This window comes from Pimephales promelas, chromosome 4, assembly GCF_988280905.1.
Source record: "Pimephales promelas chromosome 4, fPimPro1.hap1.1, whole genome shotgun sequence".
NCBI lineage: Eukaryota > Metazoa > Chordata > Actinopteri > Cypriniformes > Leuciscidae > Pimephales > Pimephales promelas.
In genome coordinates, this window is record NC_142772.1 from 46820146 (window position 1) to 46842368 (window position 22223).

General features: G+C 36.4%; 1 protein-coding gene across 1 annotated transcript; it reads right to left on the reverse strand.

Annotated features, from left to right (window-relative positions):
- Positions 1-541: 541 nt before the first annotated feature.
- me2 (malic enzyme 2, NAD(+)-dependent, mitochondrial) lies at positions 542-22142 on the reverse strand. Its single transcript, XM_039686057.2, has 15 exons — positions 22001-22142; positions 15648-15779; positions 12232-12365; positions 11842-11991; positions 11107-11182; positions 10723-10884; positions 7678-7891; positions 7318-7415; positions 7086-7199; positions 5519-5630; positions 5039-5181; positions 4491-4593; positions 4236-4306; positions 3617-3715; positions 542-732 (listed from the first exon to the last, which is right to left on the reverse strand). Exons 2-15 carry the CDS (start codon positions 15753-15755, stop codon positions 571-573), a joined length of 1746 nt encoding a protein of 581 aa, XP_039541991.1. The 5' UTR covers positions 15756-15779; positions 22001-22142; the 3' UTR covers positions 542-570.
- Between the last annotated feature and the right edge of the window lie 81 nt (positions 22143-22223).

The following is a 22223-nucleotide window of genomic DNA, read 5'->3' on the forward strand; positions in this document are numbered from 1 at the left end:
TTGCATATGTTTTAACAGCTAGATCATGTTGCTATGGAGGTAGCTAGTTCTGTTCACTCCGGTAATATAATCGTTTTTGAATGAATAAACTCCTTTTTAAATCAATATTTTGTGTCAAATTATTGATTTATTTGGTAGGTAACGTTAGCCATGTTATAAGTGGGAAAATGTATAGTGAGGCGGTTGTTACAGCGAATACAACCCCGCTGATCAAGACCCCTTTGCTTTAGAGTTTGCGGGGTTGTATTCACTAACAACCGCCTGGTTATACATTATCCCTTATACTTTATTTATTTCTATGAGGACAGACAAGACAAAATAAGGACTGTCAAGTGTATTTAAACAGTGCAGTACACCAGCGATTTTTGCAGCGCCGAAGCTGACCTTTCACTGATGTAATGACGCAATGATGTGCACTTGCTAGCCTGTTCCATTTACATGTTCTCCGAATGCTAAAGAGGACCCTTGCCTAGCCTCTGAAGGAAATGACTTGGAAGGACCCGTCCTGCTAAGGAAGTATCCTTGACATTGAGAAACACCTTCTGTCTGATATTTTCCTCATGTGTTCATCTAGTCTACAATGGGGCTGTGAGAAACCCCGGGCCAGTCGTAGACGTCGGGTGCGAATGAATCGTAGTTGATGTCCCACAGAACTGATCTGACGTACGCTTCCTTATCCACAGGCTCTGGGTATCGGAACGCCATTCCTTTTGAATACACGTACTGCACCACCTGTGCACAAAAACACATGCCTTAGCAGTAGGTTATGGTACACAACAAATGACATTCACGTAGTGATGCACCAATGTGAAAATTTGTGGCCGATACCGATAACCGATATTACTATTGCTGTTATGGCCGATACCGATAACCGATATTACTATTGCTGTTATGGCCGATACCGATAACCGATATTAATATTGCTGTTATGGCCGATATCAATAACCGATATTTATATTGTTGTTATGGCCGATACCAATAACCGATATTTATATTGTTGTTATGGCCGATACCAATAACCGATATTTATATTGCTGTTATGGCCGATACGATAACCGATATTAATATTGCTGTTATGGCCGATACCGATAACTGATATTAATATTGCTGTTATGGCCAATACCAATAACCAATATTAATATTGCTGTTATGGCCGATACCGATAACCGATATTAATATTGCTGTTATGGCCGATACCGATAACCGATATTACTATTGCTGTTATGGCCAATACCAATAACCAATATTAATATTGCTGTTATGGCCGATATCAATAACCGATATTAATATTGCTGTTATGGCCGATACAATAGCCGATATTAGTATCACTGTTATGGCCGATACCAATAACCGATATTAATATTGCTGTTATGGCCGATACCAATAACCGATATTAATATTGCTGTTATGACCGATACAGATAACCGATATTAATATTGCTGTTATGGCCGATACCGATAACTGATATTAATATTGCTGTTATGGCCAATACCAATAACCAATATTAATATTGCTGTTATGGCCGATACCGATAACCGATATTAATATTGCTGTTTTGGCCGATACAATAGCCGATATTAGTATCACTGTTATGGCCGATACCAATAACCGATATTAATATTGCTGTTATGACCGATACCGATAACCGATATTAATATTGCTGTTTTGGTCGATACCGATAACCGATATTAATATTGCTGTTATGGCCGATACCGATAACCGATATTACTATTGCTGTTTTGGCCGATACAATAGCCGATATTAGTATCACTGTTATGGCCGATACCAATAACCGATATTAATATTGCTGTTGTGACCGATACCGATAACCGATATTTATATTGCTGTTATGGCCGATACGATAACCGACATTAATATTGCTGTTTTGGCCGATACCGATAACCGATATTACTATTGCTGTTTTGGCCGATACAATAGCCGATATTAGTATCACTGTTATGGCCGATACCAATAACCGATATTAATATTGCTGTTGTGACCGATACCAATAACCGATATTAATATTGCTGTTGTGACCGATACCGATAACCGATATTTATATTGCTGTTATGGCCGATACGATAACCGACATTAATATTGCTGTTTTGGCCTATACCGATAACCGATATTAATATTGCTGCTTTGGTCGATACCGATAACCGATATTACTATTGCTGTTTTGGCCGATACAATAGCCGATATTAGTATCGCTGTTATGGCCGATACCAATAACCGATATTAATATTGCTGTTATGACCGATACCGATAACCGATATTAATATTGCTGTTTTGGCCGATACCGATAACCAATATTAATATTGCTGTAATGGCCGATACCGATAACCGATATTAATGTTGCTGTAATGGCCGATACCGATAACTGATATTAATATTGCTGTTTTGGCCGATACCGATAACCGATATTAATGTTGCTGTAATGGCCGATGCCGATAACCGATATTAATATTGCTGTAATGGCCGATACCGATATTTCCCAATGTCGATATCTCTGTATAGAAAACACATAGCGAGGATTAGGGCTGCACAATATTGATAAAAAAATGACATTGCGATATTTAATTTTTCTGCGATTTAAAAACAATTTCACCAGATGACTTGAATAGCTCTATTTGAAAAGAATGAATCATTCTAGAATGACTGGGGTGGATTTGTCATGGAGTATCTAATAGAAACGAATATTAATAGAATGTTAACTAATGTAGTTAACTAGAGTTTAATAAATGGAACCTTGTTGTAAAGTGTTTCTGGTTAATGTCTCTTGAGTTCAGTGTTGGACAGATCATTTGTTTTAACCATTCATTAAAGTGAATCAGTTCAAAGGAGTCGTTAGTTCGCGAAATGGACGTGTCATTTTTGCATGTCTAGTGTGTTTTAAGTAGGCTATATCAGAAAAGAAAATGAAGACTCAAAAATATTTACAGAAAATGTACCCATTTAAACTTGTTTTTTATTATTCAGTTTGGGTGAAAGTATATGGTGTTTTATAAAAAAAACAAAAAAAAACGAGTAAACTAAAAAATAAGATAAATAGTAAAACCTGAGAAATTAATCATTTTGCAATGCTCTCTTATATATATATATATATATATATATATATATATATGTATAAATATATAAGCTTTCTTTAAGTTTCTGTAGCCTACACAGACAGGTACATGCCCAAATCAAACCCGAGTGTACGTGTTTTTTTTATGTTTGCGGTCTTGAAAACATATGGAAGTATGACTGAAAAGACCAGATCAGAGCGGTTTTCTTGGTAGTTTTTGTTGCTTAACATTTACATGCAATTATTGTACACCTCCCCATCTCAACAAACTTCAAAACTATGAAGTTTATTAATGACCAACTTCTAAAAACAAATTTATAGTTGTCTTTGTAAAGAAATGCTCACTTATTAGTCCCTGTGGCGCCGCTGCAGTGACGCTGTACAAGCACATCCGGTGACGACGTAGTTACGCTGACGCGCCGCTCACGCTTGCGGTGTGAAACGGCCATAAGGCTTTTTAAAGACCAGTACACTCATGTTTACTTGGCTGTTCTTTTTTTGTTTACATACAGACTGCGTCCTAAAACACACACACACACACAGTCTCACCTTGATAGCCATCTGTACTGACACCTCTCTGATGTTGGACAGCGGTGGATACAGTCGGCCCTGACTCAGCTCTTCTTCTGTAAGCTGATCCGCCAGCGTCTAAAACAACAAAACCACTGTTTTATCAAATATAAAACATTAACTAGAACAAGTTCTGCTTTTTACAGTCATACAATGCAGGGCTATTAACTTATAAACAGTAATTGGGTTATTTGTGATTAAGCGATATTTATTAATTGCTATAATTTAACCGATTAAGCTAAACAACCGTTTCTGCATATACAGTACTGTACTGTAATTGTTCAGCAATCATGCAATCAAGGGTGATTTAAAAATAAAGCAGCTTGTTGGACTATAATGTACAAAATATTTCAAAAACCACATTATTTATTGGAGAAAAGAATGTTTATAGAAACCAGAGTGTTTATGATTATGATAATAAATTACAATAATATGATAAACACCACAAGCAGCATAACATATTAGGTTTGGGGAGGTTTTTTTAGCTAAAATAACCAGAAGCGGATGATACCGGAAGCCAGACACATTTCAATTACGAATAGCCACAGCTGCTCTTACATTAAAATGAAGCTGGATACTTTGGTCTTAGTGTATTTACCTTTGCGGCCTCAAGAAAGACTGTGTCACTGATGTGTCGGACTCCACTGAGTATAACAGCCAGAGCTACACCTGAAATCACAATTACAACCTACAGGTCAACACGAGATGACAAGCTTACCACATTATTTCCTAAACATCTTATTATGCTTGTTAAATATTAGCGACATTAAAATGTAGATGTGTTCAGAGCGAACCACCAAAACATCCATTAATTTACAGTATAAGACTAGAATTATTACTATAGTATTAATACCAGGGAATATATAAGCATTGTTGCCCTGTCCAGGGGTCAGTATTCTGCCATCTTCTAGTGACACCGGTCCAAATGGACTGCCGCTGGCGAACAAACACCGACCCTGTAACAGAAACAGTTCAATTTCCATATTCATACGGGTATGACAATCCATGTCCACGTGAGATCGGTGTATGACTACGGGTGTAAATGTACTTTATCTTTGATAATTATGACTAAGATATTACTTGGAGATAGAGTGAAAAGTAGTCTGCTGTACTATTATAAATATCGCACTTATTTTACATTACAATCAGAATTTTATACTACTTATTGTCATATAAATATCAGCATCTGCACTGACCATCTGTCTGAATTGAACTGAACTGTATCCATATATCCATATTCCCACTACATCATATGAAATGAGCCTTAAAAAGTCTTGTGCATCAATTAAAAATACTAAAACCATAAAAAAATATATATATTTTAGATTTTTTTCTTTAAGAACTTCATAACCAAAATCATACGTCAGGCATCAAAGGGTTAATGCATCGCTGATATTTCACCTGTGTGAGGCTGTACGCGTCTTCAGCTGTGCATTCTGCTTTGGCAGTGGGGTTGCTCAGGGCGAAGATAATCGGATGCTCATTCAAGCTGCCCATTGCTCTGATGACATCATGGGTGAAGAGCCGGCCGGCCCCTGACACACCTGTTTACATTGAGAAAGAAGTCAAATATGTATTTATAAAGGATTTATGGGTTATGCATGATGCATTCAGCTTTATGCATAAAAAAAACTATATGCAAACAACAGTGACGTCAATGCATTCCCTCTATTCGTTAATCCATTTCAACAGGACATTTACATACAGAGGTCTTAAAGGTACAGCAACAAAAGGAGCTCCTTTAATTCTAGGTCATGAAAAACTAAATGACAACTGTTGAGGTGCTTGGAACCCTTGACTAACATTAAAAGGTAACTGACTAAAATGAAGGTTAAAAAGACTGGATTTCAGTGCGAGGCGTAGAGGAGCAGCTCGTCTTACCGATGATCGCTGTGGGTTTAATAACGTTGACTGCGTCTAAGAAGCTTTTCACGTCCCCAGGATCAGAGTGAACAAAAGCCTCCTGATTACTGTCCGTCTCATAAGCTCTGCCCTATAAAACAGAGAAACACAAACATGATTACTGGAGGACTCTCAAGCATGTGAAAGAAGAACAAGTCGGTCAATGTCACAGATTTTCTATTCCTGTTTAGAGTTTTTAGAGGAGACTTGTCATGTGAACTCAGTATTACTAAAATACTACGACAGCATTTGGGTGTTTTCAGAGAATACAGTGGTAGTACTGTGTTATTTTTGTATTATATTAGTTATTAATATTTTGATTTAACTTGTTTTTGTGTTTATTGCAATTTGGGTTTAATTTATTTTGATTTCAGGTTTGGTTTTATTTTTCCAGTAAGTGATTTTAGTGCTTCAACTTTCAAAACTTTTTCCATCTAATATTTATATTTTATTTCAGCTTTTTTAATTCAGTAGGTTGGTAACAAGATTTGATGACTTCAACTTAAATGAAAAATTATTTTATTTAAAAAAAAATACTAAATTATTAACAAAATAACATGAATGGATTCAATGTCTCATTTCTAAATTGAATGAATCGGCGTGTGTGAATAAATCTTGAAAATGAAATATTCAATGATTTACTCTTATTTTGATACAGTTCTAAAATTCTAAAATTTCTAAACTAATTCTAAACTTTTCTCCCAGTACATTTACATTTATATATATATATATATGAAGAGTTCAGATGCAAAAGCCTCTAAGTGCCATTTGAAATTTTCTTCTAAAATGATCATTTTTATCAAGCTTATATATTTAAGTTCAGTAATTTCACTTAAATGAAATATATTTATATATTTATATATTATATATTTAAGTGAAATTATATTCACTTAAATATTATATATTTAAGTGAAATTATATATTTAATATTTATTAATATTTAATTATAATATATAATATATTTAATTATAATAAATTATTAATATTTAATTATAAATATTAAAATATATTAATATTTAATATACTTATATATTTAAGTGAAATTACTGAACTTAAATATATAAGCTTGATAAAAATGATCATTCTAGAAGAAAATTTCAAATGGCACTTAGAGGCTTTTGCATCTGAACTCTTCATATATATATATATATATATATATTTTTTTTTTTTTTCTCTTATCGCAAGCATCTGCGAAAATGTCTCACTGCAACATTGCCAAAATGCCAAAAATCATTAGGATATTAAGTAAAGATCATGTTCCATGAAGATATTTTGTAAATTGTCTATATATAAAACATTTATTTTTGTGAGTGAATGCAGCAAAGTCGCGAACATAAATGGACAACTTTAAATGTCATTTTCTCAATGTTTTGATTTTTTTGCACCCTCAGATTAGTGAGTTATTTTAACCTTTATCTTATACATTTGTCACGAATGATGCAAGATACAGTGATACTACTTTTACAAATGATGTAAGATCTAGTGATGATGTAAGATTAGTGAGATATTTTGTCACAATGTTCAGATATGGTGTAAGAATGCTCACCTTTACTAACAGACCATATTTGTCAAACATCCAGATCTTTTGTCTGGCTTCTGCCTGAGACACCCCTGACTCCATCATCGACATGGTGATCAGGTTAGCGATTCCCAGAGCTGCCTAAATTAAGTGGAAATTGCTTAAAGCTTAAATACACGTTTAATCTGAAAGCAAACCACACAGATTAAAAGGCAGAGTTTGCATCATTGTGGCTTTAAACTGTGTCATGTGGGCTCACCTCCCCAGCCCCCAGAAACAGAACTTTGTGTTCGGTTATTGGCTTTCCTACAACACGCTGAGCCGCCAGTAAACCTGCCAGAGCAACGGCGGCAGTGCCTGTGACACACAAACGCATCAGCAAATGATCATCAGGGTGCATTTCTTGAAGAAAATACCAATGCTTGTAAGGAAAATGTGGACCAATCACAATTCAGTATGCAAATATGATGATGACCTAATTATTCTCATTTAGATTTTGAAAATGCCGTAGTATATTTTTTATTATCTTAGTAAAGCAACCGCATAAACGGTACCTGATGTGTTGAAATCAATAAGTATAAGTGATAGTGATTCTTGCTTAGCAAGTACTGGTACTCACCCTGGATGTCATCGTTGAAGGTGCAGTACTTCTCCCGGTATTTCTTCAGGAATCGGAAAGCGTTGTGATTTCCAAAGTCCTCAAACTGGATGAGGGTGTCTTGTCCGTACTTGTCCACCACAGCTTCCATGAACTCATCTATGAGATCGTCGTAGCGCTGAGAGCGGTCACGCCGCTGGTAAAGACCCATGTAGAACGGGTCCCTCAGTAACTTCTGCAGAAACACACAAGAGCGCAAACACGCAGATAAAATAGCTATTGTTTTAAAACCTTCTGTAGTGTAAACATACATTTACAATGAACAAGACTTTACAGCGTGATTGACTCTTGCATTCAAAATTTGAAGTTAGAAGATTTAAAAAATTAAAAGAACTGTTGCCAAACATATAACATGCTAGACACATAATACTGCAATAATGATGCAATCATAAACACTTACCCATAAGCCTATTTAAATCCAAACAGCAACAGTGGATGGATGGATGGATGGATGAATGGATGTGTCAGATGGAAGGGTGCATGGATGGATGAATCAATGTATATGTCGGATGGATGTATATGTCGGATGGATGGATATGTCGGATGGATGATAGATATATATGTCGGATGGATGGGTGGATGTATATGTCGGATGGATGGATATGGCGGATGGATGGATGGATGGATATGGCGGATGGATGGATAGATATACATGTCGGATGGATGGATATGTAGGATGGATATGTCGGATGGATGGATGGATGGATAGATATACATGTCGGATGGATGGATGGATGGATGGATGAATGGATGTGTCAGATGGAAGGGTGGATGGATATATGTCGGATGGATGGATGGATGGATAGATGGATGGATGTGTCAGGTGGAAGGGTGGATGGATGGATGGATGAATGTATATGTCGGATGGATGGATGGATGGATGTATATGTCGGATGGATGGATGGATGGATAGATATACATGTCGGATGGATGGATATGTAGGATGGATATGTCGGATGGATGGATGGATGGATAGATATACATGTCGGATGGATGGATGGATGGATGGATGGATGAATGGATGTGTCAGATGGAAGGGTGGATGGATATATGTCGGATGGATGGATGGATGGATAGATGGATGGATGTGTCAGGTGGAAGGGTGGATGGATGGATGGATGAATGTATATGTCGGATGGATGGATGGATGGATGTATATGTCGGATGGATGGATGGATGGATAGATATACATGTCGGATGGATGGATATGTAGGATGGATATGTTGGATGGATGGATGGATGGATGGATAGATATACATGTCGGATGGATGGATGGATGGATAGATGGATGGATGTGTCAGGTAGAAGGGTGGATGGATGGATGGATGAATGTATATGTCGGATGGATGGATGGATGTATATGTCGGATGGATGGATGGATAGATAGATATACATGTCGGATGGATGGATGGATGAATGGATGTGTCAGATGGAAGGGTGGATGGATATATGTCGGATGGATGGATGGATGGATGGATAGATATATGTTGGATGGATGGATGGATGGATGGATGAATGTATATGTCGGATGGATGGATGGATGTATATGTCGGATGGATGGATGGATGGATGGATAGATATATGTTGGATGGATGGATGGATGGATGGATGAATGTATATGTCGGATGGATGGATGGATGTATATGTCGGATGGATGGATGGATAGATAGATATACATGTCGGATGGATGGATGGATGAATGGATGTGTCAGATGGAAGGGTGGATGGATGGATGGATATATGTTGGATGGATGGATGGATAGATATATGTTGGATGGATGGATATATGTCGGATGGATGGATGGATGGATGGATAGATATATGTTGGATGGATGGATGGATGGATGGATGAATGTATATGTCGGATGGATGGATGGATGTATATGTCGGATGGATGGATGGATAGATAGATATACATGTCGGATGGATGGATGGATGAATGGATGTGTCAGATGGAAGGGTGGATGGATGGATGGATATATGTTGGATGGATGGATGAATGAATTATGTTGGATGGATGGATGGATGGATGGATATATGTAAGCTGGGTGGATATACTGTATATGTTGGATGGATGGATGGAAGGATGGGTATATGGATACATATGCTGGATGGATATATGTCGGATGGACAAGCAGACATCTAGATCTAGTCATCAAGTCTTGTTAAGCCTAGTTCACACTACGTGATTTTAAGCCCGATTTAAGCCCGATTTGCAAATCGTTGAGTCGCCGACAAGTCAGGGTGTTATCGCGTGCAAATCGCGGGCGATTAGCGGACGATTAACGCTCGCCAATCCGTTAGTGTGAAAGAGCCAACAACGCATCAAAGACAGCTCGCAGACAGCTCGCAGACAGGTCACCGAGCTCAGAAAAATATCTAGCATGCTAGATATCTCGCGCAGTCGCGCGACTCAATCTCAGTGATGTCATGAGTACAGCCAATCATAGCAACGCATGGGTTGAGGACACCAGGTAAATCTTACTTTTTCTTTTTTGCATTTTTTTTTCTCAGAGCATATCGTCGAGCAAACAGTGTGCAGCACTAGTTTCTGTCTGACGTCCATATTCGCGTGTTGTGTTCTTCTCTGCAGTTTCGCGTCATTTCTGGTTCGTTTTATTGCGTGGTTTTTCGTGACAAAACATGGTTTCTAGACCAGATAGAATCGTGTTGTTGTCAACTCGTTATTTGGTTGATTATTTTCAGGATTTAGACCGTATTATAGTACTGAAACAGCTCTCATTGAGTCACAAATGATATGCTCTTATCATCCGATCGTGGTTGTATCTCTATGCAGTGCGTTGTTAACTCGTGTAGTGAGTCACCACCTGTTGTGGATCAATCACGTTGTGTTGTGTGGTGTGAACAGCTAAACAACTTGAACACTCATGATTTCACTGAGAGCAAGTCATGTAATGTGAACTGCACAGTTCAGCCCAACATTTTAAAATCATGTAGTGTGAACTAGGCTTTACACAAATGGTTTGGGAATGAATGGTAGCCAACCTCATTATCTGTGCCAACATCAATGCAGACCGGCAGGCAACTCTCAGGCCGGATTCCAGCGCAGGCCGTATAAAGACACAGCTTTCCTACAGGAATACCCATACCATACACTCCCAGATCCCCCAGACCCAGGATACGCTCCCCGTCCGTCACCACTACAGCCTACAGACACACAGAGACGAATGTGTGACTAACAAAACGTCTCTTAGGAAATCAATCAATACATACATCACAGTCTTAAAGAGATAGATCACTCAATAAACTAAATGTCATCATTATACTTGTCTGGAACGACACAAGGGTAAATAAATCATGACAGAACTTACTAATCAAATATGCACTTCAATAAAAATCAAATAGCACTGGAATGTTGAAACCCAATACCTTGACAGTGGTTTCTGGCCAGTTATCCAATATGGAACGGATATGTCCTTTATCCTTAATGGAGATAAACAGACCTCTGGGGAGAATAAGACAAAACTTCAATCTCTCGAACACACAAGCTGCATTTCTGAGACAAGCTCCTCCATAATAACAACAACAAAAATAGTTGTGGATATAAAACATTAAAGTTTAAAGTTTATAAGCTCAAATGGTCGCCTTGCTCTGTTCTGTGATGCGCGTTCGTGACTCTCCTGTTCGAACCCGTTCATCAAAATGAACGAATCTTTTCCCGAGTCAGCTCCTTCATTTCATTCGTTGAATGAACCAAATGACAAGAAAAAAGATTCATTCATTTTGATAAATGAACCATTTGAGCTTATAAAACCTTAACTTTGTTATTTATTTAATAAATGAGCGACCGGTCGCTTGATAAGACCCTTATTCATCGTCTGGAATCGTTTAAAGCCCTTTGAACAGTTTGCAGTTTGTACTGAAAGTGTCTTTTGGACATTGAACCGTTTGGTTCCCATTGAAGTGCATTATATGGAGAAAAATCCTAGAATGTTTTAATCAAAAACCTTCATTTCTTTTCGACTGAAGAAAGAAAGACATGGACATCTTGGATGACATGGGGGTGAGTAAATTATCAGCAAAAGTTTTTTTAAAAGTGAACTACTCATTTAAGGCTGGGATTTTACACAGAAATGGGTTCATAATTAATGAAGCGTAGCTTACTTGGGTCGCCTGAAGATGTGTCCATACTGCGTACATGCGAGGCCGACAGTTGGCGTGTAGACGATGGGCATGAGAGCTTCGATGTCTTCCATGAGCACGCGGTAGAAGAGACGCTCGTTCCTCTCCTGAATCCCCATTAGGTAGATATACCTGCTCAAATTAACCCAAACATGAATCAAAACCAACATTTTTAAATGAAATAGTATATTCAGTGTAAATATTCAGACTTTTTATCTAATTTGATCTTTCAGGAGGATCATGAAAAGCAGGTTATGATATTTATATGATTATTTGAAGCCACACAGCATTAGGTCACAAAATTCAGATTTAAATGGAAATTTTAGAACAGTTCGTATTATCAGAAATGTGTAGTGATGTGAATGAATGTACTTTTGCAGTGGGTCGGACATCTTCTTCAGGTTTTTCTGGAAACGCATGGCCTGGGTGTCCTGGGTCTCGATCTTTGGTGGCAACAGACCATGAATGCCCAAAATCTGCCTCTCCTTCAGAGTGAAAGCCATGCCCTGTGTGCACACAAATGCACAGTGAATGCTTACACAAGATTTGTACTTTTTCACTACAGTAAAGCTGTGGGTAAATGCAAGGCCGTCACTAATCAGATCTGAGTTAAAGTTAAAATAACCCAATCCAAAAGTTTTTATGCAGCTGATTTTTGGCCTATTCAAATTAAATTGGATTAAAATTTGGAACATTTTAAAATGCAGGATTTTTTTCTTCTCTTTTATGACAGTAGCCTGAACAACAACAAAAATGTATAAATAAATGATAATGAAATAATATAAAACCTAATCAAAATATTTTATATTTAATAACATTATACAAACCTATGGAAGCTTGTTTCCGCCACAGAATGAAAAATAAAAAAGGTAATTGCGACTTTTTTTCTCCCAATTCTGACTTTTTTTCTCACAATTGCGAGTTTACATCTCTCAATTCTGAATTTATATCTCCCAATTCTGACTTTAAATCTCGTAATTCTGAGAAATAAAGTGGCAATTGGGTGTTACGAGATATAAAGTCCGAATTGCGTGATATAAAGTCGCAATTGTGTGTTATAAAGTCAGAATTACGAGATATAAAGTCAGAATTGCGAGATATAAAGTTGCAATTTTGTGTTATAAAGTCAGAATTACGAGATATAAAGTCAGAATTACAAGATATAAAGTCAGAATTGCATGATATAAAGTTGCAATTGCGTGTTGTAAAGTCAGAATTACAAGATATAAAGTCAGAATTGCATGATATAAAGTTGCAATTGCGTGTTGTAAAGTCAGAATTGTGAGATATAAACTATTCTGAGGGGAAAAAAGTCTTTTTCTTTCTTAGAATTGGTCTGATAACTCGCAATTGCGAGTTTATATCTCATAATTCTGAGAAAAGATGTCAGAATTTCGAGATATAAACTCGCAATTATGTGTTATAAAGTCAGAATTGTGAGATAAAGTCTCAATTCTGCCTTTTTTCTCGCATTTGCGACTTTATTTATCAGAATTGCGACTTTATATCTCGCAATTGCAACTTTATTTCTCAGAATTGCGACTTTATATCTCACAATTGCAACTTTATTTCTCACAATTCTGACTTCATATCTCGCAATTGTGAGATAAAAAGTCACAATTATTATTATTATTATTATTTTTTTATTCAGTGGTGGAAACAAACAAATGATTCCATACAAACCTGATCAATACATTTTATTCAAAATAAAATTAAGCCATTTAAAAAAAAAATCTGTCACTTAGAGAGAATTAAATATATATATATATATATATATATATATATATACAAGTAAATAATAACAACCACAACAACAAAAATAATCATCATCATCATAGTTACAAACCTGACAAACGTATATTGTTTGACATTATATTAATTATTATACATTTTGGAATGTGTCAGATTTCAAGTTCACATTCAAGACTACACAGTCAAAAAAAAAAAAAACTGTTAACATTTTATTGGTGCAACAGCAAAGTTTCTTTGGGTTAGAGGTTTGTTCAAAGCCCCAACCATAAATATGAGCACTACTAATGATGCTTGCCTTAGCAAATGACACAAATCACAGACAAAGCCATAAACACAAAGAAAACTGCAGATGGTCTAATGCATTGTCTATCTCACAGAAGTATGTGACATATGAAGAGCAGACAACACAATAGGTCAAACACTGTTTTATGTGTGTCTGGGGGTGAGCCGGAGCCGCCCTGCACTTCTGTATATTAAAACCACTCATGACTCTTTGACCTGGGGTGCCACAAATGTAATGCATACATCCTGTGTGTGAAACCGAACACATGGCGTCTACAGTGAGGAGATCAAGGCAGAAGAGCGACCAATGAGAGTCACCGAGGGGGAAACACCCATCTATAACATGCAGCCCATGGAGGAATTACATTCACTTTACATTCCATATGCCTGGAGTGTGAACATATGTGTGTTTGAGCATGTTTGAGGGGTGCGGGACCCTTTCTAACTGGGCTGGTTGGTTGCAGGTCTGTTCTAATCAGCAATAATATAAAAAAAAGTTAAATGCAAATAATAAAAAGCAACAAACTAAATATTGGTGGATAGTTGGTTAGGATATACTTATCAACTTTTAAATGGGAGGAAAAAACACTTCCTATGTCTTTTGTAATTGACATCAAAGGCTTCCAAACTAAGTGGTATTTTGGTGCAAATTCATCTCATTTGGTAAAAGCTTGTGAAATTGGACAGATGATGACAAGGACATGCTCAAAAACTACACATGCAACCCAGACTACATAAAATACAATTGCAGCAAGGATGGTTTGTGCTGTGTGGGTTCAAACACTAGCCATTGAACATTTTAGCTTACTTTTTGTACAATAAACAATTTATGTTCTGCGTTGGGTCATTTCTTGATGTCCAAAGTAAAACAAGATTCCTGAAGCAAAACCAGTGGTCTAGCATGGAAATTAAGCACACACCAATGTTTTTCAGGATACGTGGCACTTCTGCTGAGTCACTCCACTAATGTTTTCCAGGCAAATACATTCAGACCTTCAAGGCCTCAACTCAAAAGTGTGTATGCATCTACGGTGGGGAGTAAAACACTAAAAGTAGCAAAAAGACAATAGGAAACATTCATTATTAGGTTGAGTTATTTAGTAAGCAAGTTTATTGCAGTCACTGCAACTGAAATCCTCATTGTTTTTGTGGCACTAAAATGTATTTTTATTTAATTAATTAATTTAATCTGAAAGCAGCAAATGAGATGACTTCCGACTAGAGCCCGACCGATAAAGGATTTTGAAGGCCGATACCGATACAAATATTGTTGGGTTTTAAAATCCGATATTCCGATATATCGGCCGATATTTTATTTATTTTTTAATTTATTTTTTTAAACTGGACATGATAGTCACAAATTTTGTCATGCTTATTTGAGTAAATAGAACTGATGGGGATGATCTTTTAATTGTTATTCAAGCAATGTATGTATCACAATTCAACAAGTGTTGCCAACAGGGTTGGTGTAGAGTGCCCTCTGGTGGACAAACTATACAACTCCAACACTCAGGACATGGTTCAAGTGTGTTTCGTCTGTTTTTATTTTATTTTTGAAATATTCATTTATCGGCCATTATAACTGTCGATACCGATAGTTTGGAAAATGCCTAATATCGGCCGATAATATCGGCCTGCCGATATATCGGTCTGGCTCTACTCCCGACTCTTCTATTTATGATATTGGAAACAGTAAAAGAATAGCGACTGGAGGAGACATTATGACCGGATGGACAGCTTGTATTGAGTCTAACCTTGTTGGTACGTGGGTTGAGCATGAGCGGTTTCCCCTTCTCTTTAGTGTGAACCCATCGGCACATGCTCACACACGGCCTCACACTCATGCTTAGTCTGGACAGCATGGCTGCAGTGATACCGATACAAACCTGCAAAAGAAAAGAAAGAAATATACAATAATAGAAAGAAAACCACACTTTATAGATGTTAGATTTAATTATTATGGCTGTTCTGTCAGCAGACATGGATTCTCACACCACAATCACTGAGAACATTATGAGTCATCATGGCTGTGCTGATAAACTTTCATGCCCATGTCCTTATCCTAATAAAGAATATCAGCGCACACACATCTCTGCAGCCTTTCTACAGGCTGTGACCCTGGACACGAGAATTACAGTACAACAAAAGCATTCAAATGAAAATAAAAAGACACTTACCAAAAAGATCAATTAAAATAAAGGTGCTATATGTAGTTTTTAGCGGCCTCTATCGGTGATGTTTCAGATTGCAACCGATTTTTATGAGCGCTCGTGCTTGAATACAAGAGCGAACACTCATGATGCCGGTGTTGTGCCGAATTTCGACTTCGAATTTCATAATAATTGGGCAGGGGGTCGAAATTCGGCATGCAAACTCCCATTGCAATGATACAGTAATAGGCTACTTTTATCAGCTTGACGTTGAACTAATGCTCCATGATAACATTACATTTGTGGTGTCATCTAGCATAATGCATTTCACTAACTATTCGTGTATCTTTCACAATCAGCAATGTCAACATAGGTGAATGTATAATATGATAACGAAAACGGTTAGTGAACTACTAGACTGAACAATTTCAGTGTAACAGTAAGATCGTAGGAAGTAACATTATTGTACTGAACGTGTCTGGAAATGTGTATTATAAACAATATGATAGTAGTGGGACGAGTGGCGTTACACAGTAGATCTAGTACATAAAATAAAAGTTACATCCACTTTTTGTTATCCTGGAACAGTCTTTTGTGTTCATTTCATTGCTATACCTTGCTATTTTATTACAGTTTACCATTATTTTAGCATATCTGAAAACTTGTAATTTATCCCAATAAAATAGCGGAGGTCTCTCGGTAATTCAAACGCTCTGCCGATGTTGATCCGTGTTTTCGTCCTAAGTCGATCCGATTCACGTTTGGCCTGACAAGCTTCAGCAGATACAGTTTTGTAAGTGTTTTATATTTATGTGGAGTGTGTGTTGTGCTGGAGGCAGGAGTGTTTTGGTGTTATCAGACTCGCATAGACTGTATATATAAAGGAGAGAGGCTCAGGAGCGCTCATGATTACAACCCCTTCACACACAGGCAATAAAAAAAGGATTCATTTTAGAAGAAAAGTTACATATAGCACCTTTAAAAAAATAGTCTACCTGCATGTCATATATGGCCGTTAACTGGTATCAGAGAACAATGAACATGAAAAAAATGTGTTGTTAAATTATTAAAATAAAATAAAAATTGTTTCAATGGGTTTGGCTGATAAAAAAAAAAAAAACGTTTGGGAATCCCTGGTCTAAATAATGCTAAGAGTATCTAAACCCTCGGCACCCTAGAATCTCCAAAAAAGGAAAATAAAAACATTAAACATTCACCCACCCACTTTACTATAAAATATGGACCTTTTATGAATAAAAAACATGTTTTTCAAAGAAAGAGTATGGGTAATAATTACAAAATGTTGATTCTTGGATGAATTATTTATGCTATTTACCTGCATAATCTGACAATACTGATCCTTTAACAGTGAGAAAAGATTCCTCAAGTAATGCAAACAAAAACAGTGTTGAATTGAAATTATTAAGCACGAAGCACAAACACATTAAACCAGCTAAATTATCCTACGCATTTCAGGATGCAGATGTAAAATCACTGAAGTTGCTGAAACACACAAACATGACTGCATGTGAGCAGTTGAACATAGTCATGTCAGCACTGCCTGCTTCACTTAGAGGAAGAGAAACTGTACAAACCCAAAGCCAAACCCTTATACAACAAGAAAACACCTCTACCAGTCATTTACGGTCACTCTTTATCAATTTATTATACGGTGTTCTTCTGTTCTGGGTCATTAAAAAATCAAAGTACACAGCAGAGGTGGTGTGCATCACCTCACCTCACCTGTTGCTAGGTCGGGACTCGGGAGAGTTTCATCTAGTGTGATTCACACACAGCAGAATAATTACAATCACTGTGACCTGAGTTTAAGTGTACCGCTCAAGGGTGCAATTATGACAGGGCAGAAAGTTCAGGGATCATTCCTAACTGGGACAAACAGTTCACCCAAAACACTAAACACTCCAAACAGGCTATTATGTCATTTTACATTTGCATTGGGGCTACGATTTAATCAAGTAAAGGATTTGCACTTAAAGGAGTAGTTCAGTTTTGGAAAAACTTTTGCTGATAATTTACTCACCCCTATGTCATCCAAGATGTCCATGTCTTTCTTTCTTCAGTCGAAAAGAAATTTAGGTTTTTGATGGATTTTTCTCCATATAATGGACTTCAATGGGAACCAAACGGTTCAATGTCCAAAAGACAGTTTCAGTGCAGACTGCAAACTGTTCAAAGGACTTTAAATGATTTCTACGATGAATAAGGGTCTTATCAAGCGAAACGATCGCTCATTTAATAAATAAATAACAAAGTTTAAGTTTTATAAGCTCAAATGTTCGCCTTGCTCTGTTCTGTGATGCGTGTTCGTGACTCTCCTGTTCGAACTCGTTCATCAAAATGAACAAATCTTGGTAACACTTTAGAATACTGTATCTTACTTACTGCAGAATTAATAAGGAATTATTGACGAACTAATAGGTAATTCTTCATTAACTACTTCTTCACTACTGTTAACTACTAAGGAAGATGTGTTAACTAATCAGTATGTAATATAATTTTATGATTATGTTAAGTATCAGTTAGTTAATCAATAACTAATGAATTCTGTCATACCTCCTGAAGAACTACTACTAATTATCTACTAATTAAGGTTCAAGAAAAATAACTAAGAAGTAACTACTGAACAGTCATACAAAACTAACCTCAGATTATTTGTATATTTTATATCCAGTACTGTGTGTGTCTGTTTTCCTCAGCATATAATGCCACTGAGTAAATTCATGTATTTGAGGCAACGACTGAGGGAAACTGAAAATATAGAGAACTTATTAGTAATTAATAAATAAGTATCAAATAATTCTGCAGGAATTACTTAGAAGCTGGAACAGTATTCTAAAGTGAAAATATAGGGAACCCATTAGTAATTAATAAAGAATTATCAAATAATTATCTAGGAATTAGGCTACTTATAATCTGAAACAGTCTTCTAAAGTGAAAATATAAGGAACTTATTAGTAATTAATAAATAACTTTTAAATAGTTCTTCAGGAATTACTTAAAACCTGGAACAGTATTCTAAAGTGACAATACAGGGAACCCATTAGTAATTAATAAATAATTATCAAATTAATTATCTAGGAATTAGGCTACTTATAACCTGAAACAGTCTTCTAAAGTAAAAATATAAGGAACTTATTAGTAATTAATAAATAATTATTAGATAGTCCTTCAGGAATTACTTAGAACCTGAAACAGTATTCTAAAGTGACAATATAGGGAACCCATTAGTAATTAATAAAGAATTAACACATACTTCTGACTCAAATCAAACTTACTGTAAATAAAAAAAATATTAGCATATATATATTAACGTAATCATCTAAATCTTTGTAAAATACACGACAGTTACTTGCGACAAAGGCGAAGAGAAGTGAAAAAGGCAACAGTGGCAAGGAACCAAAACTCCATCAGGTGACAGAATGGAGGAAAAAACCTTGGGAGAACCCAGGCTCAGTGTATGTGGCTACCGCCATATTGCCGGAACTTGTATGGTGCAAAAGAAGTTTAAAATGTATAAGAACTAAGTATAATAATAAGGTGTTATATACATGAGATGTTTTTGCTTATTTGCAAATCATAGCCTAAGGTAAATGTCTGCACTTATTTTTCTTATTAGTGCTGAAGAATGACAAACTGAATACTGTGTATGACTGTTAATTAGTAGTTACTTCATAGTTATTTTTCTTGAACCTTAATTAGTAGATAATTAGTAGTAGTTCTTCGGGAGGTATGACAGAATTCATTAGCTATTGATTAACTAACTGATACTTAACACAATCATAAAATTATATTACATACTGATTAGTTAACACATCTTCCTTAGTAGTTAACAGTAGTGACTTCAGTGTTAATAAAGAATTACCTATTAGTTCTTCATTAATTCCTTATTAGTTATGCAGTAAGTAAGATACAGTATTCTAAAGTGTTACCCAAATCTTTTTCCGAGTCAATTTGTTTGTTTCGTTCGTATGACACGCAAAAAGATTCGTTCATTTTGATAAACGAGTTTGAACAGGAGAGTCACAAACTTGCATGTCATGTGACCAGTTAATGTGTGTGTTGTTGATAACAAAGAATGGAATATATTTTCTTTCTATTTGTATTTTTATAACAATATGGTACAATAATATAATCGTATTCAAATCAATGTGAGTTAAAAGGAGTTAAAATGTGTCCCAGAAAACAAGGCGGTTCCTCCCATGACCTATGACCTTTCACATGAGACACTGAGGGTTATTTTAGGGACCAAATAGGACGTCACACAATATCTGGCTGACTTAAGTGTTCTTGCTCAGTGAGAACAAGCCGATGATTTGGCAAAGCTGCACATCAAAGTTGATGAACACATCCTGAGCAAGCAAATGCAATGCTTCTGCCATCATTTCTGATTTATGGAATCAAATTAATTGCATGATTTGATTAAGGGATAAGGATAGGTCATCCATTTAACCTAAAGCGTTGAGGACACCAGCCCAGATCTCATACCACTAATTCACACTACCCAAATGAGCGATCGTTTCGCTTGATAAGACCCTTATTCATCGTCTGGAATCGTTTAAAGCCCTTTGAACAGTTTGCAGTTTGCACTGAAACTGTCTTTTGCACCTTGAACCGTTTGGTTCCCATTGAAGTCAGAGAAAATCCTGGAATGTTTTCATCAAAAACCTTAATTTCTTTCCGACTGAAGAAAGAATGACAAGGATGTCTTGGATGACATGGGGGTGAGTAAATTATCAGCAAAAGTTTGTTTTAAAAGTGAACTACTCCTTTAAGCAATCTAAAATAGTTTTAGCTAAATAACAGGTCTGGATCTCCATCTTTTTACCACATGTTTTTTGTTTACGACAACAAAAGCACTTGAACGCAACACACTGGTACCAGTTCACAAGTGGAAAATATCATAGCACGTGAACACACCATTAGGCTCTGGCTCTCTATTGACAGTCTACGCAACTACCACTTTCCAGGCCCATAAAGGTAGTAATATCATCTTTAATGGATTAATATCAAGTAATCCATTAAAGTGACTCCAGTGGTTTAAGCTCAGTTTTTCTTTTCGCAAAAGAAGCATAATTTACCACTTTATTTACAAAATATTAATCTCCAATGCGCTGTTTTAATTAATCTTCAAACAAAGCACTCACGTCACTTCCTAAAATTGAAACCACTGGAGTCACATGGATTACTTTAATTATATTTTTACTACTTTCTTGGGCCTGAAAGTGGTTGCGTAGCTGACAGAAAGCTCTCAGATTTCAATAACAATCATCATTTGTGTTTTGAAAATGAGGGAAAGTCGGGTTTTTAACGACATGAGGGAGAGCTTTTGGGTGAACTAATGCACTGTTTTTCGTTGGAAATTTCCGACTCAGTGCAGAATAATTTTTGTTTTGTAGAGAAAACAGCCTTTAAAAGTGCAGCATGCAGTGCAATATAAATATATTACAGATTCAAAAAAGATACATAAGTATTTTGGATGTTTTCTTTCCACTATTCTGAAATAGGTAAGATGTGGGAGCAAAACAGCCCAAAATCTCAAACCCAATGGATGAAACAAACAGTGGTTTCGGCTTTGCTGTCTGTATGACTTGCCGTCACCAGCTTAGATCTTTAATCTATTTGAGACTATCTTTATTCTAAGTTAGACCTTATGAAAATATCTAACTTAGTTCTCTGAAACCATTAGTTAATGCAGCAAAAATGCAACAGGTGTAGAACCAAATTATTGATCATATTAAACAGGAAACCTATCCGTTAACTTATTTGAGATTCACGTAAACACACAATGTAGAATGTGGTGCGCGTGAGTCTAATATTTGAATGAAGTGGTCTAGTGTGGTGATGATGACAGTTGCTGTTCAGCTAAGCTAACAAAACGGTCAAAACACTCAATGTAAGCCCACCAGAACTCTCATAAAGGATATCTCAAACCTTACCTTTTCCTTTAAACGTCTCAGAGTCCGCTGGTCACAATAATGCGCGAGTACACATTATATTTAATATAACTGTACCGGTCTTTTATCACTGCGTCAGGCCGTGCGTGCAGAATGAGTGATAGTCGCTAGAGACATTCACACACACACGCCGACAGCCAATCAGAAAGGAGGAACGTCATAGCGCTTGAGTTTACCGTAAAGCTCAGTATAGAAAGCGCAGAGA

Coding starts and splice junctions, on each gene's coding strand:
- me2 (XM_039686057.2), bottom strand. CDS start 15,755: ATGCTGTCCAGACTAAGCATGAGTGTGAGGCCGTGTGTGAGCATGTGC. Junction 7,892..10,722: donor ATGTTGGCACAGATAATGAG/GTTGGCTACCAT, acceptor GTGTTTCTGCAG/AAGTTACTGAGGGACCCGTT. Junction 5,182..5,518: donor TAAACCCACAGCGATCATCG/GTAAGACGAGCT, acceptor CAATGTAAACAG/GTGTGTCAGGGGCCGGCCGG.